The following is a 27,082-nucleotide window of genomic DNA, read 5'->3' on the forward strand; positions in this document are numbered from 1 at the left end:
TGTTGTTTTCAAGTCACATGACTTTACATGCGCTTCTTAGGACGTGTAGGCGGTGACACTATCTAGTTACGAACGTGATTTCATACTTAGGAACTAGCATTCAAAAAACCTATGAAATTCACTGAAAAAACCATAGGTTTTACACACGTTATAGTTAGGAAATAGCATTTGAAAAACCTATGAAATTCACTGAAAAAACCATAGGTTTGACAACAGTTATAGTTAGCTGGAAATTTTACTGACATAAAACCAATGAAATTCCACGTTATAGTTAGTTGGACTCACTATAACTTGCGCGTGTAATGCACTGCTGATGACATTACATATTACATCACTCATGACGTGGTCAGTGACATCACTCATGACAGACCTCCTTTAAGTGTAATGTAACCCTTAAAACACATATTGGAAAATAGAAATTAACATTTTCAAAAAAATGGAGATACCCATACCAGTTACAACAACCAATTCAGTAATTCCACCATCTATATACACATTCTCTCATTCACCAACAGTTCTATATAGTCACTCTTACATATACTCACTCATCATATATAGTGATACACCTATACATCCTGTTACACACCGACAGTCATCCAAAAGTTACTCACACACATACTCACACATGCAAATAAACTATTGAACATCCATTCATTTGCATATACAACTATACACACACTACCACGTTACTTCTAAGGAAACTTATACATACTTACTCTCTTAAACAATCACTTATAGAAACACATACTTATTTAAACAGGAACTCTTTCTATCTCTTAGTCTCACATATACTGACTTATATATATCAATACTCACATATACTAAATTAAAACATATCTTGTTACTAATAAAGACACTAGTGAGGCAGGCATTCACTCACTAACACACACATATACACACTCATCCACCCATACAGTCCTGTACATATGCTGTCTTAAAAAAACATAGAAACAGTGAGTCAGTCATTGATGGATCTATATGATAAGTAACACCCCCACCAAACCATAGAGACACTCATACTGATACTAAAAAAAATCTAATAACCCATATACACACACATGTAGGTACTCATCAACCCATGCAGCCATTTATACACAAAGTGAAACACTGATACATATATTTAAATATTTAAACATTACTCGTTAATATATGTATTCACTAAGATATACTTAATAAGCCAGTTAACCAATCATTTTTTTTTTGAAAAACATCCATTTACACACTTATTTAAACATTTATTCTTCCATCGACCTTTACATATACAAAGCATAATTATTTTTCAGAAAGGCACATATTCACTGGATGGTGTCATCACTGATGTCATGAGTGATGTCACTGACCATGTCATGAGTGATGTAATATGTAATGTCATCAGCAGTGCATTACACGCGCAAGTTATAGTGAGTCCAACTAACTATAACGTGGAATTTCATTGGTTTTATGTCAGTAAAATTTCCAGCTAACTATAACTGTTGTCAAACCTATGGTTTTTTCAGTGAATTTCATAGGTTTTTCAAATGCTATTTCCTAACTATAACGTGTGTAGAACCTATGGTTTTTTCAGTGATATATGTGTGTGTGTGTGTGTGTATATATATGTATGTATGTATATATATATGTGTGTGTGTGTGTGTGTGTGTGTGTGTGTGTGTGTATATATATATATATATATATATATATATATGTGTGTGTATATATATATATATATATATATATATATATATATATATATATATATATATATATATATATATATATATATATATATATATATATATATATATATATATATATTCACTGAAAAAACCACAGGTTTCACACCAGTTATAGTTCAGAATTAGCATTTAAAAAACCTATTACATTCACTGAAAAAACCATAGGTTTAACACCAGTTATAGTTAGCTGGAAATGTTACTGACATAAAACCATTGAAATTCCCACGTTATAGTTAGTTGGACTCACTATAACTTGCGCGTGCAACGCACTGCTGATGACGTCACATATTACATCACTCATGACATGGTCAGTGACATCACTCATGACATCACTGATGACACCATTGGAAGAATAAATGTTTAAGTGTCTAAATGGATGTTTTTTTAAAAAAAATTGATTGGGTAACTGGCTTATTAGGTGGAGCTTAGTGAATACATACATTAGTGAGAAATGTTTAAATATTTAAATATATGTATTGGTGTTTCACTTTGCCTATAAGTGGCTGCATGGGTTTGTGAGTAGCTACATGTGTGTGTATATGGGTTATTAGATGTTGTTTTTAGTATCAGTATGAGTGTCTGTATGGTTTGGTGGGGGTATGACTTAGCACATAGATGCATGAATGACTGACTCTCTGTATGTGTTTTGAACACAACATATGTGCAGGACTGTATGGGTGGATGAGTGTGTATATGTGTGTGTTATTAAGTGAATGACTGTCTCACTAGTGTCTTTATCAGTAACTACACATGTTTTAATCTAGTATATGTGAATATTGATGTATATAAGTGAGTATATGTGAGAGTAAGAGATTGTAAGAGTTCCTGTTTAAGTATGTGTTTCTATAAGTGATTGTTTAAGAGAGTAAGTATGTGTAAGTTTCCTTAGAAGTAAGGTGGTAGTGTGTGTATAGCTGTATATGCAAATAAATGGATGTTCAAAAGTTTATTTGCATGTGTGAGTATGTGTGAGAGTAACTTTTGGATGACTGTCGGTGTGTAACAGGATGTATAGGTGTATTACTACATATGATGAGTGAGTATATGTATGAGTGACTTTATAGAACAGTTGGTGAATGAGTGGATGTGTATAGAGATGGTGGAATTATTGAATTGGTTGTTGTAACTGGTATGGGTATCTCCTTTTATTTTTTGAAAATGTTTTTCTATTTTTGAATGTTTCAAGGGTTACATTACACTGAAAGGAGGTCTCTCTGTCACAAGGATGGTGTCATCAGTGATGTCATGAGTGATGTCACTGACCATGTCATGAGTGATGTCACTGACCATGTCATGAGTGATGTAATATGTGACGTCATCAGCAGTGCATTGCACGCGCAAGTTATAGTGAGTCCAACTAACTATAACGTGGGAATTTCAATGGTTTTATGCAAGTAAACTTTCCAGCTAACTATAACTGGTGTTAAACCTATGGTTTTTTCAGTGAATTTCATAGGTTTTTTAATAGAAAATTTCTATAGCTATGAAATACATATATTTTTTTAATGAATCCTATATTGTATATTTATGTAATACTATTTTTATATGTATATTCATTTTTTTTTGCCCTGGAGCGCTCCCGGTGCCCGTCCCGTGAGTGCACCGGTAAGCGCAGTCTTGCGGCGCGCCCCGGGGCGCGTACCGGTGAGCATCCCGATAGCGCTATTGCCGCGAACGAAAACATCATTGTGACGTATCGCAAAGCCGCGTCCCCGTGATACGCACGGCGTAAGCGCACCCGGAAGCACCCACGCGCATACGAACTCGCTACGTAAGCGGGCAAGGACGCTTTGTCCGAAATAAAGCAGTGAATAACCAAAGACTGGCTCTGGTGTATTTCTGCGTCTACGCGCTGGGTTCTGTGCTTGTATTGATGGCACGGCGACCGGCTGGATTGTTATATCTATATCTATCTACTATTTTATGTACCGTGGGACTCCCACTTTGACAGGGATGACCTCCCGGGGCAAGCTCTTTCGAGTGACGAGGTACCGACGGACAGAGCGGGGCCTCCCTCCAGAGCAGCCTGTCTGGTAGAGGTGAGGCAGGGCAATCCTACAGATGAGGATAAACTGGGTATAACCTGATAAAGAAAGAAAAACAGGAATACCGGTGTTGTATAAAACTTTATTACTATTATTTTTTTCACTTTTTTGCAGCAGCAATTTCACAATTACATTCTGGTCCTGAAGAAAGCCGCTGATACAAAGGGTTTTGATCATTAGGCTGAAACATGTTGACCATATAAGTGACAGTGGTTATACAATTACACCACTGTGCTGTCTCATTTTTAATCCTGTCAGGTAGTACACTAGAATAAAGTGAATAACAGTGGTCTACCTAGTCAGTTTTAATTCACTCTCTATTTTTCTCACACTGCGCTGCTAACCTCACTACACCTATTACCTCACATGTGGTATTACCATCCTTCTCCAAAAAAACATCTCTGAGCTCCTTCCTTAAAAACTTTAAGTAGTAGCTCCCAGTGTTGACTAGGTTTTCAATTCTGGTAAGGAGGCCCCATATGATGAAGCATGTCACCTTTGGGTGAGTGAGGGGTCTTATCCTTAAGGGATGTCTTCCCCCTTGATGTGCGATATATATCACTTCATTTAAGTTTGAGAAAGATAAGGTAAAATCTACATTAACTGATTTAATACACATGGATCAGACTAAAAGTGTGTTTTTTGGTATTCAGTTCATAGTAAGGGAATACACACCCACTAGTCTTTAAACTTTCTCCCTTCAGACCCCCAATCTACGGTTGGTTTTTATATATCAACACCCATTGTCCAAAGGCAATGCGCTATGGATGAACTGATCAGGCATATTTTCTTACGATTTTGCGCCTCTTCCACTTATTCTGTTAGTGGTTCGGAAGCTCAAACAGTATTCCCTCACAATGATCCTGGTTGCTCCAACATGGGCCCGCAACCATGATTCACAACCCTCTTGGAACTATCATAGTTCCTCATCAAAAACCGCGCCTCTCACCCAAGCTTCTCACCCAGAACCATGGAGAGATAAGGCAACCAGATCCTAACAACTCAACCTTGCGATCTGGCTCCTGAAGTCTTGGAGTTCGGTTACCTCCTTCTCCCACAGACTGCATGAACGTCATTAAGGAGGCTAGGCGCTCTACCACCCGAGCATGTTACGCCGCAAAGTGGAAACTATTTGTAATTTACTGTACAAATAATATCAATCCACTTGATGCTTCTATTCAAAATATTATATGTTCTCTCTTACACCTACAACTATGTAACCTAGCATATACATCCAATAGACTACATCTCGCGGCAATAGCAGCTTATCTCCTAAACAGACAACACTTGTCTTTTTTTAGGGTACCCGCTATTAAAGCATTTATGGAAGGAATTAAAAGAATAATTCCACCCAGAGCTCTACCCTCTCCAGTATGGAATTTAAATATTCTTCTTACCAGACTCATGGGTCCCCCTTTTGAACCTCTGCACAAACTCTAATTACAATTCCTCACTTGGAAAGTAGCCTTCCTAGTCGCTATCACATCTCTCAGAAGAGTTAGTGAACTCCAGGCATTAACTATACAAGAACCAGTGGTACTAAACCTGGCAGATATTTGGCAGCCATCGGCAACCCCAGAACACGGCCTATCCCTGCTGACGAGGAATGATACCCCGAAACACGTGTCCAGGGATGGCGAAGACAGCGAAGATAGCAGAAGATCGAAAGATGATGCATCGCGAACACATTACTACATTAACCAGAGTCCTTAGTGTGCGACCCCACCCCCATTTATACAAGAACCATTGTTACAAATCCATCATAACAAAGTGGTTTTTCAGCCTAACCCAAAATTTCTACCTAAAGTCGTTTCTGCCTTCCATCTTAACCAGTCTGTTGAACTCCCAGTCTTTTTCCTGCAACCAGACTCAGTGGCAGAACGGGCTCTTCACATGTTAGATGTTAAAATTTCCGAAGCATGTATCGCAATGTGGATTGTTAAATGCATCCAAATATGCTCTTAAAGAAAAACACACACTAACCATTCCCTCTAGAGCTCATTCCACACGCAAACTTGGGGCTTTTATGGCATTCTTGGGGAACAATCCCCTAGATGATATCTACAAAGCAGCATCTTGGTCTACACCGCACCCTTTCCTGTACAGGCACTGGTAATTTCGCGTCTGGACTACTGCAATCTCCTATACTTGGGTACTAGCGACAGGTGTATGCGCAGATTGCAGGGTGTCCAGAATGCGGCAGCAAGGCTTGTGATGCGGCCCAGAAGATCATCAGCAAAGGCAGTCCTGTCTTGTCTGCACTGGCTCCCTATCAGGGAGAGAGTGAAATTTAAAGCCATGTGCGTGAGCCATCGTATCCTGCGAAAGAAGGGCCCTGTTTACTTGCATGATTTACTATGCATGTATGATCCAATTAGGAAGCTTAGATCCAGTGGAAGCGGATTCGTGTGTGTCCCTAGAATCAAGAGTCCCAGGATGGGCGGCCGCTCTTTCCGCTACATGGCGGCTAAATTATGGAACACCCTTCCTCAAAACCTCCGTCTGGAGGAATCCGATCTTTTCTTCCGGAAGGGTCTGAAGACGCACTTAATTCCAAGGGCATAATCAGTGCTGTGTTGTCTGCGGACTTAGCTTCTCTGGTTTCTGTTACCTAGCGCGGGGATGCACTGGGTCAGTGTAACCAGGCGCTCTACAAACTCCCATAACATAACATTTCACAAAACACTATAACACTTATTGTGTAGATATACAAGCAGAACAACAAGCTAGTGTGGGCCAGGCTGTATTAAGAACACTTTTTCAAACCACTGTAACGGATACAGATAGCCACCGCTAAGGAGTTAACTGCTGTATAGTCTGTGCTCCAGTATACGATCTACAGCTCATATGCCTGGAACGGAAAATGCTACTTACACCAGTATGCATCTGTTCTTGGCATATGAAACTGTAGATTCATATACGCCCACCAGCCTCCTCTGATACCTCTGTCTGTTCCTGTACTATCTTATTTTTATACATTATAAATGGACATCTTTTTCTATTTTTTACTAACTCAATCATAACCCTCCATGGCAAAACAATCTGGAGATGGAGTCCATGCCCATGCGCACTATTGTCCTAAGGAGGTGTCACCTAATTCATGACTAAAATTATTTTTTCAAGACAAAAACAAAGTGCAAACTTCTGAACCCAACACAAGATGTCGATCTATGCACAAGTATACGAATCTACAGCTCTACATTCCAAGAACAGATGCATACAGGTAAGTAGCATTTTCCTATTATTTGCTGTGGAATTATTATATTTGCTTTGCCCTATTGCCAATGGTATGCAAAAGTAAAAAACTGTCATTTTCAACACCAACAGCTCTAACTTAAACAAATTTGAGACCTATTGCATTGGAAATGCAATTGGTCTTGCATTTGTTGGAGTTGAAGTAACTGGCTTTATAAATGCCATTTTTAGGTCTCGGCTGGCGATGGAGCGCGCATGTGCTCCTCGCCTCGAGACTTGCAGTAAACCGAGAAGGGAACTCTAGCCCTGCCCTCATTTCCATTGGGTAGCGTCAGCGTTTGTTAAACGCTGGCTTCCTATTCAAAAGGAGGGTTTTTTGTTGCCTTCATTTGGCTTTTACTAGGACGGGCTCACCTGATTCACGGCTGTCGTGAAGACTTTTCTTATCTGCTTGTTAAATAAACAAGCAGGTAAGAAAAGTCTCCACAATAGCTATGAAGCAGGCACAGTGCTCTGAGGCGCACGGTGAGGACAAGGCAATGGCGAGCGCTTGTTTTGTTGATGTGGCGACAGCAATGAAAGTGTCTCCTTGCTAGGACGTGCCATTTCTGATAACGAAAGACATTCTGCTCAGTTTTTTGGTCAGTACCAAGGAAGTGAGATGCCCACGACCTATTCGCAAGCATGTATTAGGAAGCGATCCCTTTTTCTGTACTGAACATCTGTAATCCTAAACTTTACGCCTTAACCGCTGGCATCTCCTGTGATCTGAGGATGAGGAGTTCAAAAGCTCACCTCAGCACTCTTGATCTTTCCGTGGCCGATAACCTAACAACCTTAAAGTGGACAGTAGTAACCCCTGTATTTTACAGTGCTGACTGCGAGAGACTTGGCGTAGAACGCTCAGTTTTGTTTCTTTAAGAACGCGATATATGTGGACATCTACAAAGTAAGTTTGCATAAATCAAATATTATTCCTACAGTATGTAGATTGCTGTAGCGTAGAAAGGATGTCAGAGGCACTGGCCTGGTGCATGCCAGGAAGATGGCTTTTTGACTTCAGTTGAGGTGGTAAATACCACTGGGTTCTGGCCCCGGCGCCGCTGCACCAGCGGCAGCTACCCACATATACCACGGCTCCATGTCCGTAAGGTGGCCGGTAAAGAAGACAATAAAGGCCGGTAAAGAAGACAATGAAGGCTTGCTGTACACTCCCTGCTGTCCGATTCCTTGTTCATGGACCAGTCGAAGAAATGAGCTTAAAGGTCACGGCTAATAAATACGTCCCTTCCATTGTTTCTCCTCCAGCACAAAAGTTCACTTATTGGCGTTTTAAAAGCTCCGTTTTACCCATCACGTTGCTGATCTACAAAAGCCCGCAGAGACCTATCAACCTTATCTATACTTTTTTTTGTGCTCTGTATTCCTGTTGCACGCTTCCTCAAATTTAACTCCAGTCCTCTAGGGGTCAATAAATGCTGCCCGGCGGAGTGAAGTACGGAAACCACGGCGGCACCGGAGGGATACGAATTAGATGTCGTCGACTCAGAAGCCATGAGATGTGACACGGCTCCAGGGTGAAGGGGGCTTTGGGAGGGCTTTAAAGTGGCAGGTTTGTCTGGGTGCACGAAGGGTCTGAGGCGCACACCTCTGCTCTGAACTGGCATCCTCTTAGCGAGGGGCAGCAACTGAAGCCGACCAAAACGGCGACAACGTCATGCCAGTAATGACGGAAATATTTCAATTATCTTCCCCTCTTTTGTTAATAATTAAGCACTGCTTGCATCTGGCAGCGACCGCGCCATATGGATACTGTTACTAAACAAAATAAATACATTTGGTACCTCTTCATTGCCAATGATTTCTTTTCTTGAGTGCTCTATTTTAAATGTTTTCTTTTCCATAAAACGTTTTCCAGAGCTGTTCTATTTGGGAAAATCGTGTGTCTACTCTAATGTACCCTCCATTCGCCAAAATGAGGGATGGCTTTGAGCGGTGCGGCTGCACCAGGCACTGACCTGTGGAGGGGGCGCTGACCTCAGAGGGTGCGCTGTATTTACCAATAACTTATGATTGGAGAAATGAGGAGCACTTTTGCCGAAAGATTGTGAGGGTATCTTAGAAGGAGGTCACGTGGGACGGCACCAAAAATGAGTGTCACGCGGCGCCACCATCGCTAAAGCCAGCACTAAAAAACTGTGGCTTCTGCGCAAACCATGTATCCTCCCATCCCACAATCCGTGACCTCTCCTGACTTTAAGTGCTTAGAAAAACTACGGTTCCGCCTGTGAGCATTATGAAGAATACAATAAAACGCTATTTGAACTGGGATCGCTAAAGCGGACAGAAGCAGCTCCAGTCTCCCTCATGTAGTGGACACCTTCCTCGCAAAGGAACAGAACCGGAAACGCATCAGCTTGTTTTGCAGGAAGTAGTAGAAAGGAGTGGACCAGTCGAGCGTCACGAGGACACTAGGCAAGGACAAGCCAACAGACCAGGCCCGAGCCAGCAAATTTCTTTTTTATAGATTACACCATATCTGGTTTTATTTATTAGCACAGCATTACACAGGGAAACCTATTTGACAGGACATTGATCGTGGCTAGAGATTGAAGGATAAGTGGTTTGTGGAACGGTCTGTCATTTCATTGGAAGCTTTGGGACGGATCTTGTGGAGAAGATTGTTACTCTAATGGTTGTAGAGCTATCAATCTCATACCAAGGTGTTCTTTGACACAAGGACTCGTACATCTACAACAATAAGAATTTAAAACAAGAAAAAAAAATTGGTTGAATTTGGATGTGGCAGGAGCCCTGATGATGTCCAGGTTAGGGACGAAACGCGTCTGCTGTTGAGTGCATTTAATCATGAAAAGTTGGCTAATAACGTTAAATATTCACAATGAAGAACAAGAAGTACAAAGTAGTCGACTGGAAGGTTTTGTCTTGGGACTCAACATTGAAATAGAAAATTGCTAAATAATTTTACTGTACAGTTTTGTTTGAGATATGGTTACTCTCCTTCTGTGTGTTGTGCATTTGGCATCAAGGGGTTGCCGACTGTGAGCCTGTAGGGAGTAGAGCATATTTTGAAATTTAATCAGATAGCCCTCTAGTGCACAGAACAGTGGACCCTCATAGTCTGGTTCTTGTTGGGTTAACATGCTCTAAAATGCCCATCTGATGTAGTAAGGTCTCTGGACAACTTAATTTTCGTTCCAAATGAAGTTTCGATAAATACCCTCATTAAATGCACCCGACTCTGTATTTGGATGGGATGCTGCATCTGTATTCTCCTGAAAATAAAGTTCTATTGCTTCCCCAGTTGAGCCTCGAAAAGGAGGCGCCAACAGAGCATTAGGCTGTAACGTCCAAGTAGGTACTGCTCTCCCTAAACCCATTGTGAGCATCTGATTTAGGAGAAGAATCAGTGGAACTGATTTAGGCCATATCACCCTATGCGTGAATTCTGAGGGCCTCAAAATCAAATCCAGCCTAGTATGGATCCAGCCCAACCCTATTAGAGTGAAGAACATCTGTACACTCAAGACAGAGAATATTCAAACATCCATCAAAGACAATTGTCTAGACCACTGTTGAAATCTACGCAATCAGTTTACAAAGCGCAGCCTGTAGTGGCTGTAGCAAGTGATCTTTATTGCTTTCTAACACCAAATTGTAATCGCCCTCCCCCTCCTAAGCTCAGGTGCCCAACAACATTTTTAAATGTGGCGAGATCATCTAATGCGACATGGTCACTAGCAATAGTTGGAGAGTTACCGTTCAGGGGTCCCTCACGATAGTTTATTTCCCTTCATCGTCCAAAGTTGTATAAGAAGATCTGTAAGGTATGCAATGGGCTATCTATATTAGCGTCCCTTTGGAAAAGGCAAACTAAGTAGTGCCCCCACAGCTAACCTCTTTAAAAAAAAAAAAAAAATTCTTCTAATTAGCCGTTTTAATTTAGAAAGCGCTAGATGGGTTTCCTGCAAACAGTCTACGAGTACACTCCTGCGTCTGAAAGTGGTTGAATCTTTAGGGCTTCAAGTGTGAACTCATCGTTCTGACGTTCCAGTAAGAGAAAGAAAAATAGTAAAAATGATTAAGCCTGTGTACATGTGTATACTCCCGCCTATATAGTGTTTGGCTATGTCATGCTGACGAGTGTTAAAGTAAACCACACCATCAATGTAGCATTTAATAGTTAAGGTCTCGACATAATGTAATTCTCCAGTCATGGCTAAACAAGCTGTAACCACCTCAACAGTAACAATAAAAAAGATTCATCTATGTAGCAGTTACGGTGGCATATATGCAAAAAATAGAAAAATTAAAAAGGGTAGGTTAGGGCATCCTGCTGTCACACCCCCAATACAATTGTGAAATATGGAGGGTAAGATGCAACATGTGCCAGGCATATTAATCATTCTCCTGAAACTTACATTAAATCTGTCTTTTTCCATCATCACCCCTTCGATTAGTGTGTCTGTCCGTTATCAGCCATCATCATGTTAACTAATGGGCTGTTCGGGTGTAGTTCCACCAGCTGAAGAAGAGGACTCCGGCTTCTGCCAATATGTCAGTTTTGCTGTTTGCTCGTGGTGCGGACTAGGTTCTACACGAACGTATAGCTTTTACCCATTTTCCTTGTTAAGGAGTAACTTGTTGTCTTTGGTGAAATGACGGGAACGTTTCTGGTTAGTCTGTTTCTTTTTGTTCATTTCTGCACGGACCCCTATTTGAGTCATGCCATGGCCTCTAGAGTCCAGCCAAGTCGAAACTGGAGATACAAAAACAAAGTTTTTATACTGTACCAACGTAGTATAATCTGGGAAAATGTGATTCTTTTTTGTCCTATCTGCCATGGGAATTGTTTACAAACAAGCTGCAAAATGTTACTTCTATTGTGATAATCAGGAGGCCTCTTAATCTGCCTTTGGGGTATTCCAGGGGGCAGATGGAATGCTGGGACTGTCTTTTTTTAGGTTTAAATCATACATTAACTGTCATAGGTATTCCATTCATTGGTATAACGAGAGCTTAAGACTCAAGGGATTAATGAATCCAACCATGCCAATGTGAATGTAGACGAGCGAACTGCGTAAATGCATGCAATCCCATCATAAAGAAGAACCGAGGAAAAAAAAGGAATGCAGAACTAAGCCCCCCCCCACTAAACCACTACCCCACCCATCCCTCCCCCCCGTGTTCAATGTCGACCACTTGTTGCACCCAGATCCACTCTCGCTTAACCGGATCCTCCACCCTCCGTCTCCGAGAGACGCAGTAATCTAAGGTATCGGGGACAGGTGACCTCACGGAACTCCGAAGATAGCAGGGACAAGAAAGTTGCCACAGCTCTGCATATTTGGCTCCCTCCTCAGCCGCTGTCAGCAAGAGCTTTTCAATGCCAAGCACTAGCCAGAGGCGATGGAGCCACCCATGCAGTGTAGGAACAAGCGTGGTCCGCCAATGAGTGAGAATGTTTTGCATCGCTGAGCCCAGCACGATCGCAAACAGGCAACCTCTGCGAGAGCACAGCGGTATGTCTGGGTATTCGAGAGCCCCAGGAGGATGTATGATGGGAGACAGGGAATCTCTGTATCCAAGTGCGCATCTACCTCGTCTAGAATCTGTTTCCAGTACCCCTGGAGGTATGTACAATCTCAAAGCAAATGTGCCAATGTACTCACCTCCCCGCAGCCCCGCCAACACAATGCATCCTTGTTGTGATCCATTTCGTGGAGACGTTCGGGGGTGTAATACCAATAAGTCGCAATTTTTGTTAGGGTGTCTGTAAGCCCCATATGGTAAGCGTAGTGTCGCGCTCTTTAATAAATACCCTCCCACTCCTTACGACTAAATGTCCTGCCCAATTCCCTCTCCCAGCGAGCCCTAACAGCACTATAAACGTGTGTGTATTTAACTTGTTGCATCTTGTATAAATCAGATAATAATTTCATATCAGTCTTGCGTGTAATCAGCCAATACTCGTAAGGTGTGAAACGTCTATCTGCCCCTGAGCGCACCTGCTCATTAAGAGCCCAGTGCAGAGCCTGGAGGTATCTGAGCCTCTCCACTTCCGGCAACCCATATTCCTGCCTGAAATGAGTGAAGAGAATTATCCCCTCAGTCGTGTACATATGATGGAGAAACCGGCATCCTGCTGGCCTCCATTTTGCTTAGGCCGCTAAGTCTAAACCCGGAGTTAAGTCTGGATTATCCATGATAGGGGTAAGGGGGACGGGAAGGTGGTAAGTTCATTGCTGACATTTGTCTGGTCCCAAACTTCCAGTGGAACCCTGGTAATAAATGAGGCATATAGGTTGGCAGGGTCTGTGCTGTTTACGGAGGAAAGGAATTTCTTGTAGGGGCCTGCCTGCCACCGCCTGGTCCTGGAACAACCAGTGCTTTTCAGACTCCCATCTACTCCACTAAAAGGCGTAGCTGAGCCACTTGAAAGTAAAGCGTCAAGTCTTGAAACCCAATCCCTCCTCCTTCCGGCGGTACCCTCACTCCACTCTCCAGGCCGTGTCTTCACCAGCGCTCTTCAGTAGGGGGGGATGCCACTACCACTGCAGGCCCAAAAGCAGCCGATCCCAGTCTCAAGATGGCGGTTGGGCCCCTCCACTCTCTGGAAGACCTCCTGTCCCCGCGGGCGTGATGGTTCCCCACAGCGCGGCTTGCTCAATGTCTTCCCCCGAGACTCCAGCCAAGACCACCAAGGCTCCCCGTACCGGTCACAATGCCGGCCTACCTGACCAGCGGGCTCCTCGCTCCAGCAGGCTTCGCATCAGAGAACCGGCGGCAGCATCCTGGCAGGTCCTCTCCATGGGGGGGCCCCTTCTCCTCAGGCTCTCTGGCGCAGTGTTAGGCCCAAACCGTTCCGCGCTCTCTCTCGCGCTCCCTCTCTCTCGCGCTCCCTCTCTCTCGCGCTCCCTCTCTCTCGCGCTCCCTCTCTCTCGCGCTCCCTCTCTCTCGCGCTCCCTCTCTCTCGCGCTCCCTCTCTCGCGCGCTCCCTCTCTCGCGCGCTCCCTCTCTCGCGCGCTCCCCTCTCTCGCTCGCGCCCCCTCTCTCGCTCGCGCTCCCTCTCGCTCGCGCTCCCTCTCGCTCGCGCGCTCCCTCTCGCTCGCGCGCTCCCTCTCGCTCGCGCGCTCCCTCTCGCTCGCGCTCTCCCTCTCGCTCGCGCTCTCCCTCTCGCTCGCGCTCCCTCTCGCTCGCGCTCCCTCTCGCTCGCGCTCCCTCTCGCTCGCGCTCCCTCTCGCTCGCGCTCCCTCTCGCTCGCGCTCCCTCTCGCTCGCGCTCCCTCTCTCCCGCGCTCTCTCATTCATTCATTCACATATATATATATATATATATATATATATATATATATATAATCAATGTAGTGGATGTCTCCGAACTCCCATCCCTTCCGGTTGATATCGAGCTCTCTGGTTACCATCCTCAGCGCCTTGATGCCCACGGGTTTAGTTGCGCTCCTTGTATACAAATTTCCATTAATAATAGAAGGATATAATAGAAGGATTAGGAAGAAGTATGTAAAAATCGATCTCCGCATGGCATCTCTTTATGATCAAGGGTATAAAAAACAGGATGAAATATATTGGGAAAAAAAACTATCGCCATCTGTTAGCAGCTTCTACTGTTTTAGTCGCCCAAAGCTCTGGTCAATGCAGGAAGATTATAACCTATAATCCTAATATACATCTCATAGAAATACAGATATATTGCTCTGGGGGAAAACAAATCTGTAGTGAAGTACTTCGCTGTTGGGGGGGGGGGGTTGTGGCCTGCTTCCTGGGCTACCAGTCACTGCTTGGTTGTTGCCCCTTTGTTTGTCAGAAGGTGGGATGCTTGTGCGAGTTGTTTTGCCACAGCAAGACTGCCTATATGGCCAGGGACTACCTAAACCCCTCTCTCCCTTATCAAACCTTATTAAATGACATGAGATGAATTTCTTTGGAAGCGGGGGTCGTACAACCCCCGGCCGTATTTATTAAACATTACAATTGATAAATACAGATGTCAGATGGCTAACCTTAACATAATTCTAGTACAAAGGTATTTCCTATCCGAATCTAACATATCATCCATGATAATACAGCATTTACTTTTCTCGTATCCTATTTGGGTCACTAACTGGTGTCAGATCTTTATTACTTAAGCACTCCCTCTAGTCGGAGTGCGCATGCGCAGAGGGCCCATTTACGGTGAGGGTACTCCTCCCCCCACCCCTCCATTTACCCTGTCCGCTCTATTACCTCCATTAAACGGGGCCCTTGCATTTCTGCGCCGTTTACTGGCGTCATTGTGCACGTGTGTGGTGGCCAACCAGCCTAGAAAAAGTGTGACTCCCCCTCCCTCTCCCCCGAACTCATCTAGCCAACTGGCTGTAACTGCCCCTGGAGTTGTAGGAGAGACCACTTGTCCCTCCCCTTGGGCGACCCCATTCAAGTATGGCGCCGCCCTCAAAGGACCTTAAATTTACTGCTCACCAATCATGACCTTACCGCCTGCCCAAGGAATAGCACAAAATATGACGATAGAACTTTATCCTTATCAAAGTAACAAAATATATTACTATAACACACCTGTAATCCATTACATATGCAACAAACCTGTGAAGCCTCTCTAGAGGCTGGTGTGGCAGGTTGTGGAGCGCGGAGTCAAAGAGGCAGACTCTTGCGCTCCTCAGCTTTTTAACCCCTACCTGCCGGGCCGGTTCTAACCGGCCTGACCTTTGCTCCTCAGGTGACCCGGAAGTGATTCTATCACTTCCGGGTCACTCTGAGGCCTGGGGACCAACCAGCTTTGAGGCGCGCCTGTCGCGTCATTGCTGCGCAACAGGCTTGCCTCCTTGATCGAGGGAGGGGGGCCGGTGCGCCCGCCATACTTGTGGCGTGGCCGATGCCGGACTCGCCTGTCTCTATGGCCAGGGACAACCTAAACCACCCTCTCACTTATCAAACCTTATTCAATGACATGAGAGGAATTTCTTTGGAAGCGGGGGTCGTACAACCCCTGGCTGTATGTATTAAACATAAACTTAAAACAAAATTGAAATAAACAAATATTTACATGAGTACGCAGAAAACATTTTGCATGACATTGATTACAATTGATAAATACAGATGTCAGATGGCTAACCTTAACATAATTCTAGTACAAAGGTATTTCCTTTCCGAATGTAACATATCATCCATAATCATACAGCATTTACTTTTCTTCATATCATATTTGGGCCTACGGCAAGGTGACTAACTGGTGTCAGATCCTTATCAATTAACCACGCCCTCCAGTCGGAGTGCGCATGCGCAGAGGGCCCATTTACCGTCAAATTACGCCATCCAAATACGCCTGTCCTGGCGAACCTCAGGCGACAGTCTTGTGTGATGGTGCTTTTCTAGGAGACCTGCCATGGCCTGTGAGATGGAGCGGGAGAATGGTTGTGCCATAGGTATGACTCAGCGCAAAGTTCAACTGACCCACCATCTGTTGCAGCTAATGTAAGGTTACCTTATCTTTTGCCAGACATTGCTTTAATGCTGTCTTAAATTTTGTAATTTTTTCTGTAGGTAACCGAAAACACCCCTGTACTGAGTCTAACTCGATGCCCAGGAATTCGATTGTAGTCGTTATAACTGGGCATAACTCGAGAGTGAAGCATTATTTGCATAGCGCTTCGTCTCCGCGCTTGAACCCGCTCCCACTGTGACAGTCCCTGTAACTTTAGCGCTCCAGTGCTCCTTATTTGTTATTGTTGCTGCGGCCATCTTCTAGCTGACCAGAGCCCTCCCTCCACCTCGCTCACGCCTCCCAGCCGCCCCTCCCACCCACGAGGGTCACAGGTCGCCCTCAAGCACACGGAGAGCTGTGACCATCTTGCCTCCATAGCGAGTGGTCGCTCACCTCACTCCCTCCTGCACGCATCACTGGTGGTATCGTAGCGCCTTTCCCTGCCTTGGCATTAACGCTAGCGCGCACCTTCGCCTTATTATTTTCATAGCGCGTTGATTATCTACATAAGCTGCCGAGCATTACTGCAATTATTTTCTGTGTCCGCTGTGCATTGAATTGTGGCATGTAACTGTTATAACTGGGCATAACTCGAGAGTGAAGCATTATTTGCATAGCGCTTCGTCTCCGCGCTTGAACCCGCTCCCACTGTGACAGTCCCTGTAACTTTAGCGCTCCAGTGCTCCTTATTTGTTATTGTTGCTGCGGCCATCTTCTAGCTGACCAGAGCCCTCCCTCCACCTCGCTCACGCCTCCCAGCCGCCCCTCCCACGCTCCGCCCACTCCACCATCCATTTATGGCCAATGCCCCCACGCGCAGCGTCCACGCGCTACGTACACGCCGAAGGTGCGCCAAAGGTAAGCCCGTCTACGCCCGTCCGCGCCTGGACCGCGCCCAGCACCAGATCCCCTGCCCCTCGCGCCTCCCAGCCCCCCCGCATTACCTACGATGCCGCCTCCCTCCTAGCCCTTAACCCCGGCCGCGCACCCAACTGCGTCCAAGCCGCCCCAGGACAAACCCATGGACCTTTCTCCTGCGTCACCTGCAAATTCAGCGGCACCGACAACATCTCCACTACAACCACACCACAGATTCCCGACCCCAACCACCTACAATGCATCCTTCTCAACACCCGATCGATCCACAGACACGCCATTGACCTATGGAACCTACTAGACACCATCTCTCCAGACGTCGCCTTCCTTACGGAAACATGGATGAACGCTTCCTCCGCACCAGACATCACCATTGCCATCCCTGAAGACTATAAGATCACTCGCAAGGACCGTACCGGCACAGGAGGAGGAATCGCTATCGTCCATAAGAAATCAATCCGCATATCAACCAGCTCTGACGCCAACCTCGCCAACTCCGAACACCTTCACTTCCAGATCCACATCGACCCCAAGACCACACTCAGAGGCACCCTCCTCTACAGACCACCAGGACCACGCGCAAAATTCAGTGAAGACATCACGGACTTCATCACCCCACACGCGCTCACCTCCAAAGACTACATCCTTCTGGGAGACCTCAACTTTCACCTCAAAGATCAACGACCGCAACACCGCCACCCTCGTGGACAACCTCACCAACCTCGGACTTAAACAACTAGTCACTTCCCCCACCCACATCGCAGGCCACACACTCGACCCCATCTTCACCTCCAGCAACCATGTCTCCTTCAGCCACACTACGGACCTCCTCTGGACTGACCACAGCTGCGTTCACTTCACCTACAACAAACCAAAACCCAGCATCCACCTCCAACCTACCCTGAAAAGGAACTGGAACAAAATCACCACGGACCAAATCTCTGCATCGCTCATTCAACACACCCCAGCCCCCTCTTCCAACGCTAACGAAGCCGCCGCTAACCTCACCCTATGGTTATCCAACACCGCCGACACCTTGGCACCACTGAAAAAACGCCAAAGCAAACCTGGCAGCAAGAAGGCCTCATGGTTCAACGATGATCTCAAAAAGTCCAAGAAACTCTGCCGCTCCCTTGAAAAGGCCTGGAAAAAAGACCCAACCACCAGCACCAAGGACGCCTTCAAAAACGCCACCCGCACTCACCACCAACTAATCCGAAAAGCCAAGAAAGCAGCATTCAAGGATCGACTCGACAACAACGCTCACAACAGCAAGGAACTCTTCAACATAGTCAAGGAATTTTCCAATCCCTCGGCCAACTCCAACGACATCACCCCCTCTCAAACCCTATGCGACTCCCTAGCTTCTTTTTTCCACAACAAGATCGCAGACATCCACAACAGCTTTGACAACCAACCCGGAAATCAACCCACCCTACCATCTGCTGTCCATCTTCCCCCCATGAACACCCTTAACGACTGGAACCCAATCTCCACTGAGGACACCATCCGCCTGATGAACTCCATCCACTCAGGATCCCCCACAGACCCATGCCCTCACCACATCTTCAACAAAGCAGACTCCGTCATAGCACCGCACCTCCGAGACGTCATCAACTGCTCCTTCAACTCCGCTACCTTCCCAGAAGACTGGAAACACGCTGAACTCACCGCCCTTCTGAAAAAACCAACAGCGGACCCCACCGAACTCAAAAACTACCGCCCAATCTCGCTTCTTCCATTCCCGGCCAAAGTCATCGAGAAAGCCGTCAACAACCAGCTCGCCGCCTTCCTCGAAGCCAACAAATCCCTCGACCCCTCACAATCTGGCTTCCGAGCAAAACACAGCACTGAGACCGCCCTCATCGCAGCAACAGATGACATTCGAACTCTACTGGACAATGGAGACACAGTCGCCCTCATCCTCCTCGACCTATCTGCAGCCTTCGACACAGTCTGCCACAGCACCCTCCTACAACGCCTCAATAACATCGGAATCCAAGGAAAAGCACTTGAATGGATCACCTCGTTCCTCACCGGAAGAACCCAGAGAGTCCGCCTTCCTCCATTCAAGTCCGAGGCCTCTGAAGTCATCTGCGGCGTACCTCAAGGATCCTCACTCAGTCCCACCCTCTTCAACGTATACATGAGCCCCCTCGCGGCCATCGCACGCCAACACAACCTCAACATCATCTCTTACGCGGACGACACTCAACTGATCCTTTCTCTCACCAATGACCCCAGCACCGCCAAAACTAACCTGCACGAAGGAATGAAAGAAGTCGCCGAATGGATGAAACAAAGCCGTCTGAAACTGAACTCAGACAAAACAGAAGTCCTCATCCTAGGCACATCCCCCTCTGCTTGGGACGACTCCTGGTGGCCGGAAGCCCTCGGAAAAGCACCCATCCCGACAGACCACGCACGGAACCTTGGCGTCATCCTGGATTCTTCACTCTCAATGAACAAACAAGTCAATGCCGTATCCTCTTCCTGCTTCAACATTCTTCGCATGCTCAGAAAAACATTTCGCTGGATCCCCTCCGAAACAAGGAAAACAGTCACCCACGCTCTGGTCACGAGCCGACTGGACTACGGAAACACCCTCTACGCAGGTACCACCGCTAAACTCCAGAAGAAACTCCAACGAATCCAAAACGCCTCAGCCAGGCTCATTTTAGACATCCCACGCAACGAACACATCTCTGGTCACCTTAAAGACCTCCACTGGCTACCCGTCAATAAAAGGATCACTTTCCGACTGCTCACCCACGCACACAAATCACTTTACGACATCGGACCAGATTGCCTCAACTCTCGACTGTCCTTCTACACCCCCTCCCGCCAACTGCGCTCTTCCAACCAAGCCCTCGCCACTGTGCCTCGCATTAACAGGACCACCATGGGAGGCAGATCCTTTTCTTACCTGGCTGCTAAAACATGGAACTCACTCCCCGCTTACCTTCGCCTCACCCAGAACCACCTAGCGTTCAGAAAACAGCTTAAAACGTGGATATTTGACAAATAATCCTCCTCCCTTTCCTAAGCGCCTTGAAACCCTCTGGGTATGTAGTGCGCTATACAAATTTTATGACTTGACTTGACTTGTCGTTGGACCTACTGTCTTCCCAGGTGCCAGGGGAACCCCAAAAGCCCGCATGAGTGCGCAAAATTCCTGCAATGCCTAAGCACACTCCCGGGAGCCCGCTGACACCAGAAAAAGAAAATCATCCAGATAATGCATGACATATTGGTGCCGCATCGCCTGTCTAAAAACCTATTCCAAAAATGAACTGAATTTTTCAAAGTAAGCGCAGGAGACGGAGCACCCCATGGGCATGCACATATCCATGTAGAATTTGTCTTGAAATTTAAAACCCAAAAGGTGGTAATCCCGTGGGTGGACTGGCAGCAAATGGAAAGCAGACTCCATATCAGAATGGCTTGCAAAGCCCCGGGCCCAAAACCCTTAGCATATCAACTGCCTGGTCAAAGGAAGCATATTTAAAACTACAGATTTCCTCACTGATGGCGTCATTCAATGAATTGCCTCTAGAGGCTGACCGATTATGAATCAACCTGAACTCCCCTTCCTCTTTCTTCGGGACCACTCCCAAGGGTGAGCAGACAAAATTGTGTACAGGGATGTGATCAAAAGGCCCAGCTATTCTGCCAAAGCGTAATTCTTTTGCAATTTTTGTTGCTGCCACCCCAGGATTGGTCCTCACAGAAAGCTTATTTTTACAATCTGGTGTCCCTATGTAATCAAATGCGGGAATCCTAAAACAATACAGAAAACCCTCTTGAAATGTCCTAGCCGTGGCATGATCTGGGTATTTGTTTAACCAAGGAGTCTAAGCCGTAATTTCAATGGGTGAGTGTGTTACAAGTTGTGTCCTCTCCTCACTCCTGTTTCTTCTTTCCCCTATATCCTGATTTTTTGAGGCATTTGGACTCTAGGTGAGATGGGTTAGCGCAGATAGACAATACATGCCTGAGCTTACAGGTGCCCGGGGTCCTGGTGCATGTCCGCCTATTGAAATCCCAACATGTCCCCTTTCGTCCGCCCCCTCTACCTGGACTAGTGGCAGTGCCTGTGGTTTGGGGTGGCCGAAAGGGCTGAGAAGATTTGGAATGTCTGACCCCTGTTAAAGGTTTGCACTGAGTTACCCGGTTGTCCTGGCCCAAACTGATCCAACCATGAGGTTGTCGACCCGGTCCCAGAAAGGGATGGGTCAGCTGCCCTAGCCTTCCTGAAATTTCGATCATACTCCTTCCACACTATGCCCCCATATTTGTCATGAGCCATAGTAATCCTACTCTGGTAACAAGCCATCTCTGCTTGTATGTTAGGGGAACGCTCAACTGTTGTAGCCATGAATATTGAGAAAGCCCTTATCCAGTTGTTCAAATTCTCCTCTACCCTAAATTTCAACAATTCACTATGCCATTCACTTGGAAGCATCCAATCCTTTTGTTTCCTTGATTCCTCCCTTTCCCTTTTGTCCACAAGCAGAGAGAACATATTAACGTAACTACCAGACCATACAAGTTCTTTCACCTCCCGGGTTACATGCCTGGCCAAATGTTCCCTCCCGGTGCATGACTCACCCATGCCTACTATTGGTAATGTCTCTTCCTTACCTATTGAAAACACTCCAGCTGGCTCAGTCAGCTTCTCCTTCACCAAGCGGCCCACTGGCACTTCTTTGTTGATTCCTGATGGGGGAACCCCACCAGTTGGTTGGGGAAGAGATGGACCACCCAGCCCTTCGCCTGGTGCACCACCCGGTGTTGCAATAATCTGTGCCACCATCTTTTTCGCCTCAGCCAAAGGGTCTTCCCCTACCTCTTTTGCCCCCACTAATGTTGGCAACATCCCGCCCTCCCTAACCAAGGGAGAACCGACGCTAACTGCGCCACTAATTCCTGTGGTACTTATTGGTGTCTGTTGTGGCATCTGATGGGACCCCACCCTGCGGGGCCACCTCTAAAGGGACCCCTGGGACAGGTGTAGGGACCCCTGGGACAAACGTAGGTACCGCCGGAACAGGTGTAGGGACCCCTGGGACAAACGTAGGTACCGCCGGAACAGGTGAAACGCATCATTGTTTCCATCATGTGCTCCATCCGGGAGCGCTTCTCGCCACGTTTTGACTTGCTGGCCGTAGCTCCTGTTCCCTCTTGCAGGGTTACTTAAATAATTACTCCTGCTGAGGGAGACCCCACAATATTCCACAGGCCTGGTACTTCGTCCAGGTCCCTACTTTAGCCCTGTTGGAGGCACACAAACTGGCCGTAAGCACCACGCAACTGGAGCCGCGCCACACCAGCTTACCTGGGGGTAGGCGAGTTATCTCAAACCTGTGCGGCCCGCAGAAGCAGTGAAATGCAGGCCTGTCCGTGTCTTCAAGTGATACTTCTTGTGTTGCCTTCGGTGCCCTACCGCGGTGAGTCTCCTTGTTTGCACTCTACAATGAGAAGCAGAAGATTAGTTAACTGACAAAACATCCATCAGTGTTCCTTGCTTTTGGTTACAAAATGCATTAAATTTAGTTCCACACAGTATGTCAAAGGTCCTTGATGTGGGTGTGCTGATACTAGCTACTCCACCAACGCACACTTGGCCCAAAAGCAGCGCACAACATCAACCTTTTTCCTAGCTAAATGTGCTTGTTCCCTTAAAATAGCACTTAGACCAAGATCACCCACTGTTCTCTAAAATGTGCTTTTTGGTTGTAGTAAAAAACCTAAACAATTTGTTAAAACTGTGATACTACGACAATCACTTCTCAAAACCCCAATGCACGTGAGCCACAACAGTCCCCCAGTGCTACCTCTAAAGTAGCTGTAGGCAATTCCTTAATAATCTATGTCTAAATTTTTTGTTTTCTAAACCGGGGGATGTTTGGAGCTGCCTCCAGATTTAAGCGGCAGGAGAGCGGGAGGAAAGCTCCTTAAGGGGAGGTCAATTGTGGGCACAGTGCTGCTGATCCCCCAGTTTAATTAGAGTGTAACCGTTATACTGTCTATCGGCAGCAAACCAGCTTGTTACATAAATTGCTCCTTTTGCAAATGGCGGGAGAGCAGAAGAAAGCTCCGTACAGTTGGAGCACAGTGCTGGCCTTCACCTGCCCCCCGGTACCTCAGAGAAGCGCCGTGCGCCCTTCTCATACACCCGACTCCTTTCGCGAAGCGGGGGCGGGCCCGGGTGTCCTTGTAACCGCTGCGCTGCCCTCGCCTGTACACGCCGCCTGCTCCTCTGCCGCAGTAGTATTCTTGGCGAATGCTCCCCACGCCGCCAGCTCCTGAACCTGCATGACAAAGACCAAAAAGAAAAACACGAGAGGCGCAGCAGATCTCTCCTACCATGCTGGAAACACCACCGCTTTTCTTCTACCGTCCGAGATGCTCTTAATTCCGGCACCACCTGTACCAATTCAACCTAAAAGGAAAAGAACAAAGAAAACGATTACAGCCTCTCTAGAGGCTGGTGTCGCAGGCTGTGGAGTGCGGAGTCAAAGAGGCAGACTCTAGCCCTCCTCAGCCTTTTAACCCCTATCTGCCAGAACGGCTCTAACCGGCCTGACCTTTGCTCCTCAGGTGACCCGGAAGTGATTCTATCCAGCTTTGAGGCGCGCCTGTCGCGTCATTACTGGGCGACAGGCTTGCCTCCGTGATCGGGGCAGGTGGGCTGGTGCACCCGCCATACTTGTGGCGTGGCTGATGCCGGCCCGCCTTCCTCGACTGCACAATCCCGCACTGTTTCAACCTCCCGGTTAGTTTGTGCGAGTCTCTGAAGTTAATTAACCTGTTTGTGTCAGCCATGCCCTATGAATCTGCTTTCCGGGACTGCAGGCTCTATAGGCCCTGCTTCCAGGGACTACGGGCCCTGTAGACTCTGCTTTTGGGGACGGCCAGCCCTATAGAATCTGCTTTCCGGGACTGCTGGCTCCATGTACACTGCTTTCCGGGACTGCCACCCCTATAGACTGCTTCCGAGGACTGCGGCCCTATAGACTCTGCTTCTGGGGACTGCCGGCCCTATAGACTGCTTTCTGGGGACTGCTGGCCCTATAGACTGCTTTCCGGGGACTGCCGGCCCTATAGACTGCTTTTCGGGTACTGCCGGCCCTGTAGACTCTGCTTTCCGGGGACTGCCGGCCCTGTAGACTCTGCTTTCCGGGGACTGCCGGCCCTGTAGACTCTGCTTTCCGGGGACTGCCGGCCCTGTAGACTCTGCTTTCCGGGGACTACCGGCCCTGTAGACTCTGCTTTCCGGGACTGCCGGCCCTGTAGACTCTGCTTTCCGGGACTGCCGGCCCTATAGAGTCTGCTTTCAGGGTCTGCCGGCCCTCTGTTCTGCTAATGCGGCAGTTGCTGATTAAGCCTGAAACTATAGAATCTGCTTTCCGGGACTGCTGGCTCCATGTACACTGCTTTCCGGGACTGCCACCCCTATAGACTGCTTCCGAGGACTGTGGCCCTATAGACTCTGCTTCTGGGGACTGCCGGCCCTATAGACTGCTTTCTGGGGACTGCTGGCCCTATAGACTGCTTTCCGGGGACTGCCGGCCCTGTAGACTCTGCTTTCCGGGGACTGCCGGCCCTGTAGACTCTGCTTTCCGGGGACTGCCGGCCCTGTAGACTCTGCTTTCCGGGGACTGCCGGCCCTGTAGACTCTGCTTTCCGGGGACTGCCGGCCCTGTAGACTCTGCTTTCCGGGGACTGCCGGCCCTGTAGACTCTGCTTTCCGGGACTGCCGGCCCTGTAGACTCTGCTTTCCGGGACTGCCGGCCCTATAGAGTCTGCTTTCAGGGTCTGCCGGCCCTCTGTTCTGCTAATGCGGCAGTTGCTGATGAAGCCTGAAACACTTAACGCTTTTTTCATCTTTATCACAAATTTTGTTGGGGTATCGGAGCGAGATATGACCAGGAGGCTGTTACAACTTGACTGTACAGTACTCCTGGCAGTGTGCGGCTTCTGGAGCATTGTAAAATGTTGATATCAAGGCTCACTACGTAATACACATTTAATAATACTTGCACTAAAGGCGCATACGGTTTACTGTGCTAAAACGTGCTTTCCTGTCATTCAGTAACTTCAGTTAGAGCTGGGATGCGAGTACCTTTTCTGCTTGGTACTGTGTGTTAGGAATGGGGAACCTGGCGTCTTGTGATCTCTTCTGGTAAGATGCAGCAGTGGTGAGGTGGCTGCTGAGGGGCATGCCATGGCTGCTGAGAACCGTTTCTTTAATTTTCACAGTAGCACCTGTAGGCGGTTTGAAGAACTTGGTGAGGTTGTTTTCATAATGTACAGTGACTCCAGGGTTGCCTCTTCACATCACCAAACTGCTGTAAGTTTTTTACTCTGCATGTAACTGGTTATAAAAATAGTAAATTATTTGAACAAATAAGAGAAGCACACAAACCTAAAAGTGTAAACATTGTTATTTCAATATTAATACTTCGAAATTGTATCCGTTTAATTCGTGGTGCTTATAACCTGTTCAATGAAGGAAATGAAAATTGCCAAGTTATCATCACTGATTTGTATTGTATTTTCTCGGAAGCTGCCTTGAACATTTTTAAAAGTAGAAACTATTTAGGTTTGTTTTTAGGAGAAAGAGAGTATGTTTTCCACTTTTGTATACGTATTGTTGTAAGGTTGAATCCTGTAATCATTGATTCAGATTGCCACTCAAATGATAAATGTTTCCTCTTCTTCCCCAGGTGATAGCCTTGGTCAGCAGTACTCGACACCCCACGAGGTGATCTACACAAAGGGCTCCGACGTCATCATTGTAGGACGTGGAATTTTATCAGCACCCAACCGCACGGAAGCAGCAGAGATGTACAGAAAGGCTGGCTGGGACGCTTACTTGCAAAGAGTCGGTGGTCTGTAAGTGCTTCGCTGTGCACTGTCGAAGACCACACACACAGATGTACTTAATATTGTCGTTGGGACCACCGTAATTATATCCTTAAGAGATTAGAAGAAAAATACTGCCAGTATAACCATTAATAATTATTTTTGTAGTCTCAAATAAATTTAGCAATTCAAAATAAGCTGGTAATGTTTTCTTATTGTCTGAAGTGGTTGCACTGAAGCACGGTTACGTAGTTGGAACGGTGTGTGGCATTCAATGAAAGAGGTGCACTGTGATGTGGCAGTGATAGAATGATATCAATTGGCAGTGATTGACTGTTTGTCGAGCAGAGGACCCAAAAAGACTTGACTGCCTATTAGGAGAGCCTGTAAGATTGTAATCTTTGACTGATTTTGCAATAGAGCCAGTAGTAGGCCTGGTTGCTATGTGGCTTTACAGTTTTGCTCCTGGAGATCTTCAATAGTCCTAAGCACTGAATATTCTCAGCAATGTATAGGCTCCAAGAGCGTTGTGTGTGTGTGTATACAATAATACACAGTGACTCAGCACTGTGTATTTAAAGTTGGGTCAGAGTTTCAATAGGAATGGCACTTTCAGTTTTCTTAACCATGGTGCTGTTTGAATCTATAGGACTTTTTTTTTGTTTGTTTGTATTTTTATATAGCGCGTACTCTACCTGAAGGTATCAGAGCACTTAACATGAGCACCAGTTAGGTTACAGACAGATACATTAATTTTTGTTAGGCACAGGTATATTAAGTGATTTGCACAGAATCACAGGATGTTGAGCTCCCTTGTCGAGACTTGGACTCTGTTCCGAAATCTTCCAGGTCGACCGTCTA

General features: G+C 46.5%; 1 protein-coding gene across 1 annotated transcript in view; it reads left to right on the forward strand.

Annotated features, from left to right (window-relative positions):
• The window catches only part of UMPS (uridine monophosphate synthetase), a 138,199-nt gene extending 111,784 nt beyond the window's left edge, over nt 1-26,415 (forward strand). Inside the window, exon 6 of the mRNA XM_086957093.1 lies at nt 26,083-26,415. Within this exon, the coding sequence (XP_086813219.1) occupies nt 26,083-26,255 (173 nt within the window). The 3' untranslated portion in view covers nt 26,256-26,415. The remainder of the gene's footprint in view (nt 1-26,082) is intronic.
• Nucleotides 26,416-27,082: the final 667 nt, after the last annotated feature.

This window comes from Lissotriton vulgaris, chromosome 2_1 (assembly GCF_964263255.1).
Source record: "Lissotriton vulgaris chromosome 2_1, aLisVul1.2, whole genome shotgun sequence".
Classification (NCBI taxonomy): domain Eukaryota; kingdom Metazoa; phylum Chordata; class Amphibia; order Caudata; family Salamandridae; genus Lissotriton; species Lissotriton vulgaris.